We start from the raw sequence: 17,602 nt of genomic DNA, 5'->3' as shown, positions 1-17,602 counted from the left end.
AGTATAAAAAGTCTAAACTCCATTTGAAGAGGCACTTCAAACATTACATGATCAGTATTATTGTTAAATTATTAAAATGAATACAGCTTCAAAACATTTTTATGAGCAAAATTATGATGTGAATCTTAGGAAAATAAAGAAATAAGTTGCCAAATGAGAATAAAACATTTTCTGTATCGATAAATAACAGGAAAAGGGCATGTCTGAAGCAGCATTTTTAAGATTCCAGTAAAAATAGAAATCTGTAATACTACAATAATATATTTAGTATTAATCACTTGATAAATAACTGGAACATTTGTGTGAAATTTATAGCATCACTTGAGAATCACTTTTTTCAAAACTAGAACACATTCGACACCCAACAGGGATGATTTAATGAAGAAATGGTCTTTTCAGTGTTGCCTTAATAACATTTAAAAAATTATTTTCTCTGTAAGCAATTTTTTTTCAAAAATTATTTCTCTGCTTTAAGACATCACTTACTGTTACTTTGGTTTTTTTCTGGACATAGACTCATATGACACGTTATTCTGGCATAAATTGCAATACATAATTAACAAGGACTGTTTTCCTATGAATGACAGGAGGGTGGTGGAGGGAGGTGGCCTGGTTGCTGAGCACCAAATACTATTTTGTCTACATTTTACAATCAAGCTTTGTATTCATTTCCAAAGATCATTTCTAAGGATTTATCTACATATATTTTCCTGCATCTCTGATTTTCCTTGAAGAAAGAATTTACAGGAGCAGAAAAGATGATATCCAGGGTAGAAGCAAGCATAAATAAGACAATACATAATCTGAAGGACTCTCGAGAGTGGTAACGTTCTTGGAGTTTGACTATGGGTTACCAGACCAATACAAGGACAATAGAGTGAGAGTAGCTGAACAGTAACAAAACCAGTCAGGTTAGCTGATAACAGAGGAAGGAAATTTTTGGTGGGAAAGGAAATGCTGGCTTATTCCTTCCCTTCAGCCTCTTCCTAAGAGAGACTATACGGACAAAGTTGTGAATATACAATCATTAGAAAGCTTCAGCAATTCATAGTAGTTTTTGGGATGTTGTGGGTAGAGGGTGTTAAACAGCGTTATCTTTGCTCTGCAAATGGGAGGCAGAGACATAGATCTGCTCAGTGTTATATAATGAATGTGCTATTGAATCAGGAAATGAACACTGGTCTCCTGAGTGCAAGTCCAGCACTTGACCTACAAGTCTTTTTACTTTTTTCAGAGAACATTTTCTTTCTCTTTTTCTACCTTGTTTAAAGCCTTGAGACAAATTATTTCACCTCCTATGTCAGGTCAGTGAGGAAATCTGAGAATCTGAATGTCAGACCTGTAGATGTATTGTGAATTTTTGCATATATATTCCTAATTCTCGTAAAAGCAAGTGGAAGAAACTAAAAATTTCTAATACATGATACAATTTGCATTCCCTGAATCTTCAACTGGATGACGAAGAACTTCAGTTCCATCATCTGGACCTCTTCTATGAGTGATGCAGTAAAGAAAAATCCCTGGTTTATGTTATTGTACAGGTGAAGAGAGAAGGTTTCAGTGACATTTGATGAAGGTCATGCATTTTTATCAGTTTTACAAACTGAATGATAAGAACTAATTGCTCAGACTAACTGCTCCACTTTATTTGCCTTTCCGCTGTAATGTCTTATGAATGAAAATTATTGCACCCTTCACTATTCCTTTGTGCAGGTGATTCTAACTGGCAAACAAATGGGAAGAGGCATAGGCATGTGCAACTAGTGGTGACATTCCCCCCACTTATGTTTTTGTATGGCTTTTTTTGTTTGTTTTTCTATATTATTCCTGTTCTAAAATAGACCGCTGATGCCAGGACAAGTATTGTTTCAGAAGTCTCCTATCAATTTTTGTTCTGCTTTTTATTCATATGCTTTTTAAGTTTTCCTTCTTCGTGGCCTTTATCCATCTCTCCTGACAAGGCTACAGTTGTTATTTTAAGGTTCTATGTCTTTGCTAGATTCCTCTCTACTACTCATGCAATAGTTTACCAGCTGATTTCATTTCTCTTTCTTTTCATCCCAGCTTTTATTTCAGTGTCAGTTCCATCTCACACTATTGGCTCTCACAGTGGTCCCTCGTCCTCATTTTACGCCTTCCTGAGATGTGAGGAAATGCAAGAACAAGTCTACTACACAAAAAATGTTTTGATAGAAGGTGAATATAATTATTTTTTGTAGCACCATTGCATTATGAATAACCACTTTGGTCGGCTTGAGGTGCCAGGAGAGCCTGGGTAAGCTCAGTCACAGTCTGTGAGAACTTTTAGCTTTTTGAAAGCTCAGATTAATTTAAGGAAAAAAGTAATGAAATGTGGAGATTAGTAACTTGAAAATTGAATTTGTTGATATGGGCTTTATAGACATCAGGACAAAGGAAAATTTCATCAGCATGTTCTTCTATATGTGGAAAAAAGTCATCTCCTTAGAAATGTCTGAGGTCTTGTGAGAGAAATTCAGACAGGGTGGATAACCGATTACAAAGAAACAAAAATTGCTTGGCTAATATGCATAAGTGGTTCTGGTGTTGTTCTTACAGTAACTTCTTTCAGAAAATATCAGCATCCGTGAATATTGTCTCCATCACGCTGGAATCTGAAAAGGACTGATTACTTACAAAATAGCACATATCTGGCAACATCTGTATTAGTTAATGATCAGCTTAGAATAGAATAATGTGTCACCCTCTCAGATATTAGTTCTGTGGCTCATGTTAAAGCAAGTTGTTGAAATGTTGTTGGAATGAGACCATTACTGATTCCACCCATGTTTATTATTAAAATTTTTAGGAAAGATGAAAGCTAATGTCTCAATAGCAATATCTAAAACATCTCCTCCCTCAAATATTTTTAAAAAATGTACTTGTTCTGTAGACTCATGAATCTTAGGTTCAAAAGGAAAGAACTGTGTTCAGTTGCATTTTGAAATACATAAGAAAATAAATCAGCATGAGTTTTCATGTGTGCATATTGTATTGGGACGAAGCTGGGATGATATTTTTGGTCTGTGTTTGGCCTTAGCCACCTGCAGTAGTTTATAGTTCTCCCTGCCAAATTCACTGATAAAACAGTGAATTTGGCCTTGGAGGAAGAACTTCTGTATAAACTGTTTTAATTGGTCTCCTGTGATTGGTCAATGGCTTGTCAAGGGCATTTGGAGGAGAAAGTGATGATGAGATGAGGAAGCCTCGCCCCCAGACTCAATTGGGAAAGAACCCCAGGACTCACTGCGCATGCATGAGGGGATTTTCCAAAGTTCTCATGCATGTGCAGAAGGGGTGCACTTACATAACCAAGGGGGTGGGATTGAGAATCCCTGACGGGGTGGTACTGGCCACACCTCCCTGGACAGGTGTACTCAATGAACTGTATGAAAGCAGACATGCTTTCTGTGTTGGGGAGCTAGCTTATTTCAAGGACAACATTTCCTTTTGGCGGGGACGCTTGCCAGCTTGTTAACCTACTGACTCTCCGAGGATGCCGCTTCTGCTATGGGTAATTATAGGCATGCTAGGTCGGTAAGATAACGTTATAGGCAACAGCTGGGTAACTGGGGAGATCGCGCTGGGGGCTTATTCCTCTACTCGTTCCTCCCTTTTGAGTTTGTTCATTTTCTTGGCCACCTTTTGTAATAAATATTGGGTTTTTTGTTGAGCTAGCAACAGTGTCTGTTTTTCGTGTCTGCATATCTCGGACTCTCCCTGATACAGTAACCCTCCCCGATACACATGTGCAGTATGGAAAAAGAGTTTTCTAGCCAATCATGCAAATTATCTTGGTGATTATATTGCCACTGAAGGAAGATAGGATCCAAATAAAAGTTTCACATTATATTAAAATAAATTTACTTCAGGCTAGTTGTCAGTGTTTCTAGATTTATAATTCAGCAGGTAATATGTTCGAAATGAAATTAAGAATTCTTGCTTGAGGACATCAATACAAAGGAGTAGAAAGATAAAGATGCCTAGGACAACCACCTCCATGTATTTGTGATCACATTTTCCTGAAGAACAAGATATTTTCTGGCCCACATTCAAAGAAATGTTGGGTTTTTTTCCTTTCAAACATCAGTGCTTGAGAAGCTCTATGAAAGTTGGCTTTGCTGACAGAATAAGAGATTATGTCAATTCAGTCACTGTATAAAAACAACTTTAAATACTGGGATTGTGCTATTTCAAGAGAATGGGATTCTTTTAAAGTTCAGACTGTCTACTGGAATTCTAGGAATGGTTGATGGTACATCCAGCTGCAGAGGGAACTGTCCGTTCACGCTAAATACAGATTTGAGATATAATAGAGATTGTAGAAATGGTCAAAACTCTTTTGCAAAATTCAAGATATATCGTCATAACTGGGCTGTTTCTTTCTAATCTATGTCTCAATTCATAGAATCATAGAATATGCTGAGTTGAAAGGGACCCATCAGGATCATTGATGATGATCCTGTGTGGGACACCCCGAGAATCATACCATGTGCCTGAGAGCATTCTTGTCTATATAAGTTTTATTCAAGACATTTTTACAGGTGTATAACATTAGTGAAGTAGAAAAAAAGAAAAAATGACCTCTTTTCCAAATGGCAGTAAAAAAAAAAAGAACTTTTACTTGTGATAGATCTGGTAGATCTGGGACCTTATTGCCTTCTCACTGAAGCTCCGGATGGAGTGGCCAATAAAATGGACAGTATTATAGATGCTATTTTCCTAGGGCAGAGAGGTTTTCCACTGGTGTTTAATGGGACTCCCTTGGTTCATGAAAAATGACCAGGCTGCCCAATCTAAACTACCCAGAGTTTACTCATTCCCTACCTGTTATCTCAGCCTTCTTACAGACCTGGTTCTGGCTCCTGGTTCTGGCTGCATGCTACCAGGAGCATAGCAAGGAGTCTGTCTTGGCAACCTTGGCATACCAAAGGGATAGAGGTAAGAAATATTTTTTCCTAAACATAGGGGAATTCAAGTCGTGTAAAAAGCTTGGCCCATTATGCAAGTCTCTTACAGCAGGTATAGATAGATAGATAGATAGATAGATAGATAGATGATAGATAGATAGATAGATGATAGATAGATAGATAGATGATAGATAGATGATAGATGATAGATAGATGATAGATAGATAGATAGATGACAGATAGATGATAGATAGATAGATTATAGATAGATAGATGATAGATAGATAGATGATAGATAGATGACAGATAGATAGATAGATTGATAGATAGATGATAGATAGATAGATGATAGATAGATAGATGATAGATAGGTAGATGATAGATAGATAGATGATAGATAGATAGATAGATAGATAGCTTGATTTTCCTAACCTGATCAGAAGACAACTTCACTGAGTAGTCTGTGAAGATCAAGTTCTTCTTGCTGTGTCCTTACTGACAGAGTGGAGAACCTGCATCTTCCAAAATGATCCCCTTGAAAAAGACAAAGAGACTGAACTGATGCCCTTGCTCTAAGAAATGCCATTGGTTGTGGTTTACTACTGATCACCACTGACATTTCTGTGAATTGAAGTATGAGCACAACCTGTCTACATTCATGAGCAGCTGACTCTGACTAAGTATCCAAACAGACACTTTGTGATCAGCACCTAGATTTAACCTTAGATGATTTTTCTCCGTTCATAATTTTTACTGTGTCATTTTAGACTATTCATAATTTTCAACAACCTTATAATTTTGCAGTCAATGTACAACTTTACAGCCTGTAAACTGGATGAGCAAAATATCGCAACTGGACTAAATGACCTTTGTAGATCTCTTAAGAGAGTTCTGTTCTGTTCTGTTCTCTTCTCTTCTCTTCTTTAAATATATTCCATGGCTTAGTGCTCTACATAACACACTGAGCCATAGCTAAATATTCCCTTAGCTATATATTCACCACACAGGACTCATAAAATCATCCCTCTCAACTGAAAATAAACTTTCCACACTACTTGCTGCATGGCTACATTGGCTACATCCATACACATGCTGTTAGCCTGGAGGAATCAAGATGGAGACCTTTAACTTTAAAACTGTCACCCTTATCACCTGATGTAAATGAGTAATTGTTCTAGCCTGAGCTTCAAATTATCATTACTAGAATCATCTCTTAGGTATAATCATATTCACAATGCCTGTATATTGCATAAGTGCTTCACTAATTTCACACTCCAGTACCTTGGCAGTGTGAAATACTTAGGAATCAGGTAATCTGTTACATTCATAGTGATTGTTCTGGCTTTTGCCAATCAATTAATAGCAAGATAATGCATTTTTTGCTTGTTATAAAATCATTCTCCAGTTAAAATTTAACTCTGGCACTGCATCATTGGAAAGTCGTATTCTTGTATGTGTTTCTGCTCTTCAACTGCTCTACCACATTTTGATGGAAATATATAAGCAGGTTTTTGTGGTATTTAATAAAATAAGGCTTCTATTATTTACTCTTTTTCAAAATAGTATTCCTTACTTGGAAAGTCTTTAGAAATTTGTATGAACTTCAGTTGGCTAATTACTGGTACTGGTCCTGTATAGTAGCATTGGGGCTGCAAAGCCAACTCAGTTTTGTTCTAAGCTTGGTTTTCAAAATATTCTTATTTTTCAACATTTCTTTGCTTTGAATTTTATATCGCTAATTTTTTCACAATCAAAGGAGAGCAGTGGAACAACCAGCACTGAAAGAAGTAACTATTTCTTCAATTACTTTTTTGTCTGCTATGCAGAGGAGTCCTGAATCAGTTTATGGAATACTGTTTCTCCTTGACATTGCTGTTTGAGAGTTTTAGTTAGTATCATGCTGAATTCAGTGGACACTGATATGGTCAACGTCCAGTAAAGTAAAATTTTATGGTTATAATATCTCAGTTTTGATTCACAAGATTGTGTATTTGATTCCTCAGAATGGGCTGGGAATGCTCTCAAACAATTTTGTTCAAAATAGGTTACTGCATAAACAGCCAGGTGAAACTAAAGCATTTCAAAGCATTACCTTTTAGCCATAAAAAAGAGGAACACATATTCTTTATTCCTCAAAGTACAGAAATATGTAGTATTCTCTAGAAATCAAACCAAACATTTGGAATATAATATTCCTTGTGTTCTGTTCCAAAGAAAGGGAAATTTGTTACAAGCTGAATGAAAATCAGCTAAACTGACAAGCAAATTCTGACTTTACACATTACAATCTTACTTTCTGGTGCCCAAAGAAATAATCTGTGCTACTTCTTTTACTACTGCCTACAGATTATTCTGTAGATTTTTGGTGGTGGGTGGTTTTTTCCCATTTTTGTCAGAAGATAATAAAAAGTGTAGGGAAATAATTCATTTGGATTTCGGTACTTAAAGTTGTTTTTATACAGTGACTGAATTCACATTGATCATAAATCTCATAAATTCTATTGAATTAAAGAGGATCCATGAAGGACAGCACATAGCAAGAGCAAAATCTGTGGGAATAATGTATTAGTGCTGACTTGTGGAAGTCAATTAGTGTGGGAAATGATTGCAGTCAAACAAGTTCACAGCTAATGATTTAACTACACTTTCTGTTAGAATTAGTGTATTATTTTAGAGGAGAAAAAAAAGAAGCTTCACTGTCTTGTAAAGGGATTCTGGTTATCACATTTTTCCACAGCCATATTTCTGTTCTGAATGTAAGTACAGATGGCTTATGGTCAAATGAATCCTTTACCTTCTTTTGTAGTTCTTAAGCAGATTGAACTCCTTGGGAATAGTCAAGAAAGGTGACTTCTTCCTATCAAAGTTGTTGCTATGCTCTCTATGCTAAAAGAGGCAAAGAAACTGGTGCATCAGAAAATTTAAAGCAGTACCTTAAGTTTAGCTGTAAGATTTACTTCCTGATGCTTCAGTACATTTCCAATGTTTTTCTGTACTTGTTTTTCAATATATCAGTGTCCTTCTTTAATTGAGGAGTACAGAGATAGAGTTCATATTCTAAGAAGGATAGTCTGAACGCTGCATAAGCCAGGTTTGCATTAGGTTTTTCCAGATGTAGTATGTTACTGTGTCATCCCCAAGGTTTTAGACTTTTAATCTTCAGGATAGAGTTCCCATTTCCTGAGTGTTCTTTACACTGTTGTCCCTAGATACATAATTTTTGTTGCCTATAATAAAATATTGTTTTATCCTAAATATCAGAGGGATTACAACTTCTTGTCAGCAATCTTTACTTTCCTTCATTTACCCCTCCTCCAGTTGCTGTGTTATCCACTATATTCTTTTAGCAAAAATGTTGTTTTACTGAGGCTGCAAATAAAGACAAAAATAAGCCCTTTGGCATGTTTTTAGAAGAACACACTCTTTGATGGTTCCTTAAATACAGTATATTAAAGCCTAGATGTTAGAAGCTTTTATTCAGTTTAATATGTATAATGTTGGTGTTTGCAATTTCTTCTTTGTTAATCAGCAGGTGCATTATGAAACTAAACGACCTATAGAAGTAAAATAAGATCATCAGCACCATCCTTATCCAAGTCCAATGATAGCTTTTCCTGATCAGCTTACAAGCAAGTTTGAAAGTATGTCTTTCCTATAAGCCCATGCTGATTGCCATTAATTATATTATACTCTTTTAATAGGTTATTCATCAAATCCCATACCTCTTGTTCCATAATTTGTCTGGGATCAATGTCAGGATGACAGGCCTATAATTAGATGTCCCATTTATACTTTTAAAATATTGGCATAACATTAGCTTCATTCCAACCCTTTGGAAATGCTCCAGTGCTCCAAGACTTATTGAAAATCATCACTGATGATCAAGTGATCTGCTCAGCTGACTCTTTAAAGCACTTGTAGGCAAAATTGTCTGGACCCGCTGATTTAACAACATCTATCATACTGTTATTTAGCAACCTTGTTATTTCCCATTAATATGGAAAGCCTTTTACAGTTTAAATCTCATCCAACTACAGTGTCTAGCTTTTCCACAAAACAACAGAGTTATTCCCTCATTCCCAATGCTTTAATTCAAACTACTTCTCTGTTTTTTAGGGTTTTCCTCTTCCATCATTTTACTTCTACTTATCTTTTTTCTTCCTCTAATTTCTGATTTGTCGAAATTTCTACACATTTTGGGTATTTTTCATGTCTTTTACAGTCACAAAGATATGCTCAATTTATATACATATACTGGATATAGTCTTCTAAGCTTTGGGGAATTTGAAATTTTGGGAAATTTGAAAATAATTCTATAGCTCTGTCTGGTAAACTGTAATTATATGTGTGTTTGAAAAGGCAAATTATCTCTGTACAAGGAATACACAGGATTCCTGAAATTTACTTTTGTTTAATACCTCAAAGCTAATAAGTAAAATGGATCAGATTCTGCTTTCTGCAAGGTGTAATCTGATATCTTTATTAACAAATACAAAATTCAAAATTTGAAATGTGAGTATTCAGAAAGAACTTTGAGTGTTCCCATGGCAGATAACACCTTCAGACTATTGAGCCTCAATAAGCAAGAGACTATTGAGTAGAAAGACGGAAATTTTATTACCACAGTCCATTACATTAGTGAGGTCATTACCTGAATACTGACTGTGTGAAGCTCTTTAGAACAATGATGACAGATTGAAACAGCTTCAGAAAACACAGATAAAAGTATGCTTGTTTTGACAGTGTGCCTTAACAGAGACATGCTTTTTGGTTTATTGAAGAGAAGTTTAGGAGGTGACTTCATCATGAATGAAACAAACTGAAAATTGAAATGTAATTGTTTAGCGATTTAATGAGACATTGGAACAATTTAACCAAAGGCCATGACACATTCTACCTTGTATGTCACTCACTCCAGAGAACTGTCTTTTAGAAAGAGATAATACAGTTGGAAGTAATGAATGCATTATAAGAATGAAGTGAAATGATATGCTCTATTCTATGCAAGATAATAGATTAACTCATCATGCTGCTTTCTTCGTGCTTTAAAATCTGTGAGTCTAGAGAAGAACCAGTAGAGAAGAGTATCCAACTCTTAACAGAGCAGTGGTAATAAAAGTTTTGCTTTCTTAGAGATGAGCTTGATACTGGACCATTGCTGCCAACGAGGGTATTATTGTTGAATACAGTGAAGTAGTATCAAGCCTTCCATGAAGCCACTCACTTGGGAAAAAAAGAAAGATTACAAAAGCAGAACCTAGAGTAATGACAAAAAGAGGGATGCTGGATGGAATAAAACATAAACTGTGTCAAAGGTAAAATTAGAGACGATTGTCAGATGTATTGTTTTCAGTTTATTAAAACTGCGTGCTGTACTTTGCCTGTGCTCTGACACTGCATATTTGTTTAAGTTTATGCTGTTCATAGTCTATACAACTTAATGAGAAATATTGCCTAAGTTGGATATTGGATGTTCATGCTGACAAGAAAATGTCACAATCAATACCAAAGAGCTGAGCTTGAAGGGTTCACCTCCAAAGAGCATGTTAACTTCTGGAGCTTTGCCACATTTACAGTGAGCCAAGACCTTAAATTTCCACAGTGAGAGATTTAACTCTATAAACAGGCTGTTTTTCATAAAGAAGAGTGGAATTTTTTAGAATATTTTCCATTCACTTCAAACATAAAAGAATTGCTGCTACTCATGTTCATGTACTGCAGAAGCTGAACACAGTTGTACCAGGCAGTGGTAGCTTTATGGTTTTAATAATAATTAGCAAAAGTTTTCAGGCTGGAAAATAAATTTACGTCTATGCTTTTTCTGATGCAAAAGTAAAATGAGCCCAGAGTGCTGATTCAGTAAAACTGTGAGCAATATCCTCTCTGTCCCAGAAAAGAGTCATATCAAAGGAAAGTGATGAACTCATTGCAGTGAAGGAAGAATGTGAGAGTAATAATTAGTTCTAAAATTTTAGGACAGGATGTGTGCATTGGGTCTGGTTGATATTAATTTTAAGATTTTCCTCACAGCATCCCACAAAATGCTGTTCTTTGTATCGGTAGCTAGAAATGTGTTGATAACACACCAGCATTTGGGCTACTGCTGAGCAGTGCTGATAGAGCATCAGAGCTGTCTTTCCAACATTCTCCTCTTCACCAGTAGGCTGGGGAAGAAGTTGAGAGGTGACATAGTAACCTAATGAAAGTGATATTCCATATAATATGACATTTGCCTGTAGCAGAGGGCATGGTCCACTTGGGGTCCACTTAGGAAGTTTTGTATACATTAGTTTTATCATGATAGCAGAGGCCTTGGCTACAGCCTTGAGCTTTTTTTGTATGGTAAACTATGTGTATGTTTGTTCTATTGTGGTGTTCTTTTTTTTTATGGAATTGGGATGTTTTGTCTCTCAATATATGAAATATTTACATTAAAAAGCAGAAATGAAAATTAAAATTTTAGATTTTTAAGGAAACTTCCCACTCTGACCATTCATGAGAGACTGTCAGTCCCACTCCCAACAACAGAGACTTTCACTGCTGGGACTGGAGCCCCTTCACAGCAGTGGCTCCAGTGACTGACAGGTCCCTGCTTGACTCCCTGCACACCCCACTCACACACAGCCAGACCAGGTTTCCTTTCTGGTTTGACCCCAGGTTTCCCACAGCAGAGTCTCTGACGTCAAGTTCCATAAAGCCATTTATTCCCAGTGCAGTAACACAGAAACAGCTCGAGCTGGAGCCTCTGAAGAGGGGCCCCCAGCAAAGGAACCAGTGGGCTTTAATACCCTCACACTCTGCAAGCAAGTCTCACTCTTCCTTGACTCTTCGGCTTCTGCAGCCCTCTTTGTGTCCATCCACCCCGCTGGCGTCAGCAGTCCTCATCTCCTTTGTTAGCCAAAAGATCAGCAATTCCCAGCTCCTGCTGTGTCTCCCAGTATGCATTCACCTGGCTGGCAGTCACCTGTCTGTGTGTCCTTTATTATCCCAAAGGGTTGCAGTTCACAGCCTATTGTCTTGGACTCCCACCCAGAGCTCAACCTGTATCTCAGTCTGCACCTTGAGAGCCCAGCTACCTGGACCAGATGTATTCCTCAACAAAATGTGCGCCAGATTTCTTGCAATTGAGAAAAACTAGACTGCACAGTAGCAATTCCTGGAAAGCATCACAACTATAGCAGAAGTGTGACTGCCACTTGCTTGGAATAAGTTAACTGTTTGAAAAATTAAATTTACTACTCGTGTGATTTTTATCATAGTAATTTTTTTTATGCCATCTTAAGTTACATTACACATCCAAATGAAAAGAAACGTGTACTGTTTACTCAAACTTCCTTTTCTAGAAAGGTAAAATACATATGAGAGGTGATTCAGAGATAAGATTTCTTCAGGGAAATCTTAATTGTGTGATGACTTTATAATCAAGTAGAAACATTTTAGACATATAGACTGTTATGGGTTGGAACTATCAGGAACACCTAGAAGCTCCGTGACAGGTTTGCTAAAGTGTCAGGAGTAATACAGAAGGATGGCCAGAGGAAAACTTTTTGAATGAAAAGACATTTTTGACTTTTCAGACTTTGCCTTCAATAGTGGAAACAATTATATTTTAATTAATTTGAATATCTTGCAGTGAGTCCTGTGAGAAAAACAAGAAAAGAAGGCAGATCTTATAATTTATTTTGCTTCAGTTACTAGACTTTAAATTAGCTAATACATTTTTCTTTTTTCTTTTTTTTTCTCTTGAATTCCTTAGCTCCATATGTCTCCCACGTATGCTATTATTGCAACTTTGTTGGAAGCCTTTCATATAAATGCACAGAGAATGTGTTCCAGCCTGGTAAGCATCTATCTTATGTGAACCAATTCCTGCTGGATTTTGAAGTTTTGTCCCAAGGAGCTTGGCTGCAGCTCTTGACATCCTTGGGGAGGCAAGGGGAGAATTATTTGGTTTCTCATATTTAAAAATGAGTTTGTTTGTAATGCTTTTCTCAAATGTACCCTGTAATGTATCATGTTGATGTTCTTGATATTATTTTTTTCCCCATGGCTTAATTGTACTACTAATCATCTGGTTGATTTATTCACCATATGAGTCAAGAACTAATGTAATTCATCATTCAATAGCATAGACATTGAAGTATGAAGTACATTCAACTAAGAATTTTTCAAAATTTTTTACCTATAAAAAGGCTATTAGTTTGTTTACACTTAAAAAGAGAGGATAGTTAGTAAGACAAGACAATGTTTCTGTTCTTTCAACATTATCACTAAATTATTTTTTAATTTATTTTTAATATTCTCCCCGCAGAAGGAGTGAAAAGAATGACGTTCCAAAGTCTCCGGAACTGTATTTTGTACAGAGGAATCTCATTATTTGAGTATCAAAAGTTTCTTTTGGAAGTTTGTATTGCAGCTTGCTAACAAGTGTTGAAGGTAAAATACGTAAGATAAATGAAGGTAGAATATATAAGATAAATGAAGCAATACTTCTTAATGGTATCAGTGAAAAAGGAAGAAATATGTTCACCTGTGCTCCATATCAAGGTAATAAATCACTTAGCTTTCATAGTAGAATCTTTCACCATTTTATACAGTAACACATAAGAAATATATCTTGCACAGATTTAAAAGACACAATTCTTTGAGTTTCTTGCTTTTGTACTGCCCAGTTCCCTGAACTGAAGCTCCTACCATTGAAACAGATTCTACTGGTAGGGAGGATAGCTGAGTAAATACCATAATTCTTTAAAATAATGTCTGCTTTAGAAACAATATTTAACCGTGTTATGTATCACATGATGTTTTCCCAGATACTATAGTTCAAAGGAGCTTATTATCTATTCTGTTCATTGACAAAGGCATCACATTCAAATTTATATCAAATGCACAAACTTTCTCATCTCTCTGGAAAACGACAAGCTTGTGCTTGCCGACAGCATGTGCTCATTCATTGGTAATTTCATCAATGAAGATATTTTCAGGAAGGATTTTTTCTTCTTTTTCTCCTTGATCTGTCTAGTATCAAATAATTTTTATTTGAAATATTTTACTTTTATGAGGCATTTAAAAGCCTATGTGATGTGAAGCAATTAAAAAAATTGTCTTCTTTCAGAAGACAAATCAGAAGAGAAACTCAAATTTAATCTCTTTGTTGAGGAAGAATTGTAAAGCAAAAGGAAAAAAAAAATAGTTGCAATTGAGTAAACTGAGTATAAATCAGTGAAACTTACTTCCATGTCCACACCAAAATTGTGTTCGATGCAGCTATATGAAATAACTAATGCACAGATTTTTTATTTCCAAGCTCTTCATTGTGATTTTTTAATTTTGGCAATGACAGCTTTAAAACTAACTTTCTTCTCATCCTTTGAGTGTGATTCTCCATTCCATTTGATGCATTCATGAGAAGAACAGCATTGGAGTCTGAACATGAAATTGTCTCTGACCTTGAAGCCAGACGCCTGAATAGGGTGGTAGCATCCATGGAGGTTTCACTAGGTTTATACAAGTGGCCTCCTCTCTTCATAGCCCAGAAAACTATCCATAGGTATGATTTCATACTGTCCAATATTACCCAAACATTTGTGTAACAACACTATCCAGAATTTTCATTATCCAAAAAAGAGAAGGCAGAGTTCTATGACTGGTATATTCTTTAGAGGGAAAATTTTAGGGTATTTGTAAAATTTCATAAAGTATTGTCCTTGCTGCAACTAAAACTGCAGTATAGAGGTCAGCCTTTATTCTCTCTGACTCAAAAAACCCGCACAGAATTTGATACCTGAGCAAGTAATCTCCTGTTTGCTCTCAAAGTACCTAAAAAACTGGTAGTTCCAAAGTAGATACATGTTTCTGATAGAAAGTTTGTGTTTTCTTTTTCTTAAGCTAAAGTAAAAGACTCCTAAAGTTTTTATTACAATCATATAGCTACTCTGGGTGACTGGAGAACTGAACAATAGCATCTCTGCTGTGAATTCCGTAAGCCATTCTTCATCTATAAGTTGTTTTACAACAATATGATTTTAAATCATATTCATATTTTTTTGTAGTAAGGAATGATGCATTCATATCCATATAGATTGTATTGAAATATCTCAAAAAAGTTAGTGTTTGTTAGAGACAAGAACAGGAGTATCAATTACTGAAGAAAAGCAGAAGTGTAAGTGACAGTTTTAAAAATTTCTTTAGTATTCAGATAAATATTGGCAGTGTATCTGTGCTCCTGTGAAATCTGACAGAACATTCTTCTTTTTTACAACCTTCTATCTTTAAACAATTACTCCAAAGATGTTGAACACCCTATTATTAAAAAAGCACTTATATTAAGTGGATGATTTTCTTATATCCATTGTGATGTGTAAGACAGACTTTCATTCTTTAGTTGTAGGTAAGATATTTTAAATTACATTTCTGGTTTTGGTTTTTTTGACATTGAATTTTCCATATTTTTTGTATTGTTACAAGAAAAGTGAAAGACGTGATGCATGCTCCTGGCTAATACAATAAAAACAATTTACATAATTTTGTCATGTTTTTATACCTTTCTAAAGAAAAATAAGGAAATGCTTTCAGAATAATGATTTTGGTTTTACTGACAGCATTTTGTACAATTTGGTGATGCTTTACTGCAAAGCTCTAATATTGAAGTAAGAAAAAGCCTGTAGAAGGCCACACAAACTTCAGCAAAATGCTTTGAATTGTCTGTAACTGTTAAACTCATTGTATTGGGTTGACATGGCAAAATTTTCGTAGGACAATGTGCTGAAGGAGTTGCCCCTGTGAGAGGAAGCTGAGGCTGTTCCGTATTGGACACAGCCTGCTCCAGCCAGCTCCAAAATGGCCCCAAAGCTGGACCCAGCTGAGCCCATCAGTCAAGTGACAACATATTTAAGAAAGGGTAAAAAATCGCTCTGTGGTAGCTGTGAGAAAGGAATGAAAGTGAAGTGAGAGAAATAGCCCTGCAGACACCAAGATTAATGAAGAAGGAGGGAGAGGAGGTGCTTGAGGAACCAGAGCAGAGATTCTCCTGAAACTCGTGGAGAAGACCATAGTGACACAGGCCGAAGGAGGACCCCAGCATCAGGTTTTCTGTCAGGAGGAGTAGCCATGTAGGGAACCAAAACCATTCCTGAACTATACACCATGGAAAGAACCTTGCTGGAGCAGTTCATGAAGAACTGCAGCTGGTGTGAAGAAGGATCCATGTTAGAGAATTTAATGAAGGACTCTATCCCATGGGCAGGGACACCACACTGGAATAGAAGTGGTGATGAGGAAGGAGTGGCAGAGTCAAAGGATTATGAACTGACTAGAACTCCCATTACCTGCCTATCTGCACTATACCAGGAGAGGAGTATGAAGAGTTAGGAATGAAGTTGAGTTCGAGCAGAAAAGCGGGCTTGGAGGAGATGTTTTTAATTTTGTCTTTGTTTCTCACTATCCTATTGTATTTTTTATTGACAATAAATTAATTTCCCCAAGTCAAGTCTGCTTTGCCTTTGATAGTAGCTTGTGAGTGATCTCCCTGCCCTTATCTCAACCCATGACCTTTTTCACCTTTTTTTTCATCTCCTGTCCTGCTGAGAAAGGGGAGTGAGAGAATGGATGGCTGAGCAATTGGCAGACAGCAAGGCTAACCCACTACACTCATTCATATTCCTTCTTTGGTTATGGAAGGCTGATTTTGATTAAAACAATTTTTTATGATTTTTGAGTAAGGCTGAAAGGGTGTCCATTTACGATCTATCTTACTGTAAGACAGACTTATGGAGAAAGGTAATGTATGTTAAAGACAGGTGTGTGAAAATCATTTCTATATGAGCATATCTTTCCCGTTACAGCTAATATGTGGCAGGATTTTTTTTTTTAAAGACTGGCTGAAGAAAATTCCTTTGAATTCATATGCTAAAGTTTATACTAAACAGATCTAACACTTGATTTTTAACTTGTGAAATTAAGCTGTTAATTTCTGATAGCACCTAAAAATACTGATGTTTGAAAGAATTTCTGTTTCAACAGTAAATAACTTGGGAGATATTGAGTGCAATTTCTCCTACTACCACACAAATTAACTGCCAAACCAAAAGGTTTCTGTACTCATATGAATTACCCAAGGTCTGTTGCTGGTGGCAAGGTTCCAAGGGATTACAAATTGGCTTAGTTCTTCATTTTCTGTATATTTTTGGGCCTGCACAGATTATTTCTGCAAAATTTTAGGACAGATTTTGCAGTCACACTTGACCAGCATTGGAGAAGAACTGACAGCAGTGTGAGGCAAAGTGTGTACTAATCACACATACATATTCATGGTTCAGTAGACATTGCCAACCTCCGCAGGGCTGGGCCATCTTGCACAAGGTCAAATTTGTATACTAGTATCCAGTCTTCCATCCTAGCACTCAATATAAAACATCCCATGATTCAATGTAAAAATACAAAATAATGAAATGAGTCAGAGATGCCTGAGATTTGACAAGCATGACCAAATCATCTTAACAAATCTTTTTAAGACTCCCCATTTTCTATCACTGCCATCAATGTCATACTGCATACCCAAAGATGTACCTTCTGTTAAGGTCAATGATGGGAATAATACTGAATTCTATTTGACTGTAACATTTGCGAGCAGGTCATGTGCTAAGGATTTCTCCATAACCCACATAGCTGTCATT

General features: G+C 36.2%; 1 protein-coding gene across 4 annotated transcripts in view; it reads left to right on the top strand.

Moving 5' to 3' along the window:
• TAFA5 (TAFA chemokine like family member 5) overlaps window positions 1–15,452 on the top strand; it is a 504,297-nt gene extending 488,845 nt beyond the window's left edge. For 3 of the 4 annotated variants that reach the window (XM_064656236.1, XM_064656241.1, XM_064656244.1), the window contains one exon: window positions 12,685–15,452. In XM_064656236.1, coding sequence (XP_064512306.1) covers window positions 12,685–12,789 — 105 coding nt within the window. In that variant the 3' untranslated portion in view covers window positions 12,790–15,452. The remainder of the gene's footprint in view (window positions 1–12,684) is intronic. The other variant, XM_064656237.1, reaches the window with a different exon arrangement.
• Window positions 15,453–17,602: the final 2,150 nt, after the last annotated feature.

Source organism: Pseudopipra pipra, chromosome 5 (assembly GCF_036250125.1).
Source record: "Pseudopipra pipra isolate bDixPip1 chromosome 5, bDixPip1.hap1, whole genome shotgun sequence".
NCBI lineage: Eukaryota > Metazoa > Chordata > Aves > Passeriformes > Pipridae > Pseudopipra > Pseudopipra pipra.
Note: the sequence above shows the minus strand (reverse complement) of the source record. Positions and strands in the feature narration are given on the sequence as shown.